General features: G+C 44.2%; 1 protein-coding gene across 1 annotated transcript in view; it reads right to left on the bottom strand.

Moving 5' to 3' along the window:
- The window catches only part of COMTD1 (catechol-O-methyltransferase domain containing 1), an 8766-nt gene extending 6316 nt beyond the window's left edge, over positions 1-2450 (bottom strand). The window contains exon 1 of the mRNA XM_009641865.2: positions 2426-2450. Coding sequence (XP_009640160.1) covers positions 2426-2450 — 25 coding nt within the window. The remainder of the gene's footprint in view (positions 1-2425) is intronic.
- Positions 2451-2990: the final 540 nt, after the last annotated feature.

Here is a 2990-nt window from a genome sequence, read left to right as displayed (position 1 = left end):
GTGCGCGCCTTCCTCTCGAGTGACGTAACTCTCTAGCGGTGTGTAAAGTGACAAAAGCAGCACGTGGGGTTCTCCGCCACTTCCTCGGAAGCTGGTTCTGGTGTCCCTTCACCGCAGTCTCCAGTTTAAAACACTCCCAGATGTTGGGTGAACTGGCTTGGGCCTCCCACTAGCCCTGGAAACGCGCTCTCTCCTTCCCTAGCACGATGTTGTTTGCAGCTGAGGTGCGAGCAGATTCCTTATCAAAAAGCAGATGCGATTGTGGGACTTCAGTCCCGAGCCCAAAAGAACTGCAAGTTTCCAGGTGAAGGGGATCAAGGAAGATCCTCCATGAGAGGGAGAATGGGGCCTGGTTTCCTCTGCAGCACCTTGCAGCAAGATGCAGCAGTGCCCTTGCCAATTTTGACAGCCTAATTGTTTAGGGATCTCCTCCCAGGCCTGAACTGTTGCTGACGGAATTGGTATATAAACCAACAGTGGCTCTGCCATCTTCTTTTCCTAGAAATCAGGCTAAAAAAAACTTTTCTGTGCTTTTGTTTCATTACATAGATACGTGCTGAAAGGACCCTGCAGTGTCTTTGGAGATGGGCTGGGGATTTGGTTGTCACTTCGTGAAGCGTTGGCAATATCTGAATTTTGCAAAACCCAAGCAAGATGTGAAGATCTACCATTTTGTCACTCTGCAGGAGATGAAATTAACAGCATTGCCCACAGACCAGGAATAAGCAGGTATGGAGTGGGTTGCAACTTGGCCTCAACAGATGTAAGATGAAAGCAGGTAAAGCTTCCTGTTTGGCGCATAGTTCATCTCTAGAAAGCCAGATAAATTGTGTGGCGGTAGGTTAGGAACTGTGTTCCTATGCTAGCAAAACCATCTAGTGTCAATGTAGTTAGTGGAAATAGATTATTTTGTAAGTACATCTTAAGTGCAGGATTATGTATATCACTAGGGCATTTATGGGAAATGGGTTTGCCGATCACTGCATTTTTAGCGTGTGCTAGACCTTATTTACGAAGACTTGAGCTCAGAGCTCTTGTATTTCTTTTGCAGCAGCTAATCATGTCAAGCACTAAGGAGTCCGCTTTCCTTTCTGACTTGCAGAACAAAGCAAGACATCTGATCTGTCTTAGCAGATAAAATATCTTTCAGTTCACTTTTAAAATTTATTTGATTTTGAAAGATGTGAGTGTTGTTGGTTTCTTGTCTTTTTTTTTTTTTTTCCGTTCAGTATCTCATCACTTTCTCTGTGTACATTTTGCTTTTGTAAATGAAAGCATTTCATCCCATCTCTCAGAAGATGAGTTACCAGGAAGCGCTGGAATGTGTCAGTTTTAGGCCAAACAGAACTGCATCAGACAACAAACTCTTCCAGCGGCCATAAATCAGATTTGTGACTGTGCAGCTCCATCTAGTGATTGTTCTCCACAACTGCAACAGGAGGGCGCGAGTAACTGTGGAATGTGCTTTTTCATGAAACGCTCTGAATTTGTAAGCTTCCAATGTTGTGTTGGCCTCTCGACTCTCAATTCGATAAGCTGCCCTGCTTGAAGCTCTCTGGAAACTTCAAGTTTCTGAAATCTCCACCCAGTTCTCATGCAGTAATAGCTTACCTGTGGTGGCAGTGACAGAAGGTGTTTTACTGTCGGTGTATTAGACAATGTATTTTTTACTTTAGATAAGGAAGTTGATTTACAAATATCTAAGACAAGATAGAACACTTTCTTGGATCTGCAAAAGGGTTAAAGTCTTCCAACTAGGTAGAAAGGAGCCAGCTGCTTTTCTTTGAGCCATTGCAGTTTTCATTTTACATAGCTCTGTGATATGTTACTGAACAGGAAACTTTGATTAATCAGATTAATTAGACACATGCTTGCCGCATGCTGTGGTTACTTGAGCATTTAAACCTTTTTGTAGATTTCTACCTACTTCATATACTGAGTAAGGTGAAGGCTACCTAGGGATAAAAACTGTGTGTGAAGTGGGCTCGGATACAAACTCCGCTGCTCCCTGTGTCTGTAAGGTCAATCTGATTCCACAGATTTCACAGGAGATCAGGGTTGTTCCCAGTGTTGTGGTCAGTAGGCATATTTGCTGTGCCTGAAAGTGCTTTCTCCCTGGAACTGCATTCCTGAAAGGGTAGGAGGGTTTTGGCAGCACCTTCAGACTGGAACCAGAAGACGATCACTTTTGTGAAACAATAAGGAGCAGGGCAGACAGGATTCAGACTGGCTAGTCAGTTGTGGACCTCAGGGTGTGCGAATCCTCACTTTATTCATATTGATAATCTATCTATGGCTTCACAGTCACTGGGTAATTGATATCTGCAATCGTCTGTTCTACTGAAACCTTCCTTCCAGGAGTGTTTTTGTACGTGGGAGTGCTGTGCACCATCCACCTTGGTGTCATCTACCCATGTAGACTTACTGTAGAAACGGAACTGGCGAAGCATTAGCCTACTGACAAGGCTGTCATCTTACTTCTGGGTTTCCACCTTTCATCTGCAGCTATATTTAGGCTGACCAGTAATGCCTAGTAACTGAGGCATCACTGTAAGGTGCTAAATGACTTGCTGTGAGTTTAATAAGCTGTTCCCTTCCACTGTCTTCATATTTGAAATTTTTTTTCTGTTGTCCTTCCCCTCTTCACTATTCCATGTGTCAGCTACCTGAGGTCAGCCATGTGTTCTGGCAGGCTGCGCTTTCTAGGACGTTGGTGGTGTTCTAGGGTCTGCTCCAAGGTGGTGATAAAGAGCGATATATAACCACCTTGATTGTCTTACTGCTACACTATAAAGAAGTAAAATCTGTGGGTAGCTCAGCCACTGTCCAGTGTGGACAGCCAGGGGTTGTCCACACGGTGTTGAAAGCCTACCTGCAACATACGCACTAAACCATAGTTGCTGCTGACATGGTTTTACTAGACCTAGTGGCAACATGCATACTAAACCCTAGCAGCAGCTAGAATGGTTTTACTAGACCAGGGTGGGTAT

This window comes from Egretta garzetta, unplaced genomic scaffold (assembly GCF_000687185.1).
Source record: "Egretta garzetta isolate BGI_Z169 unplaced genomic scaffold, ASM68718v1 scaffold56, whole genome shotgun sequence".
NCBI lineage: Eukaryota > Metazoa > Chordata > Aves > Pelecaniformes > Ardeidae > Egretta > Egretta garzetta.
Note: the sequence above shows the minus strand (reverse complement) of the source record. Positions and strands in the feature narration are given on the sequence as shown.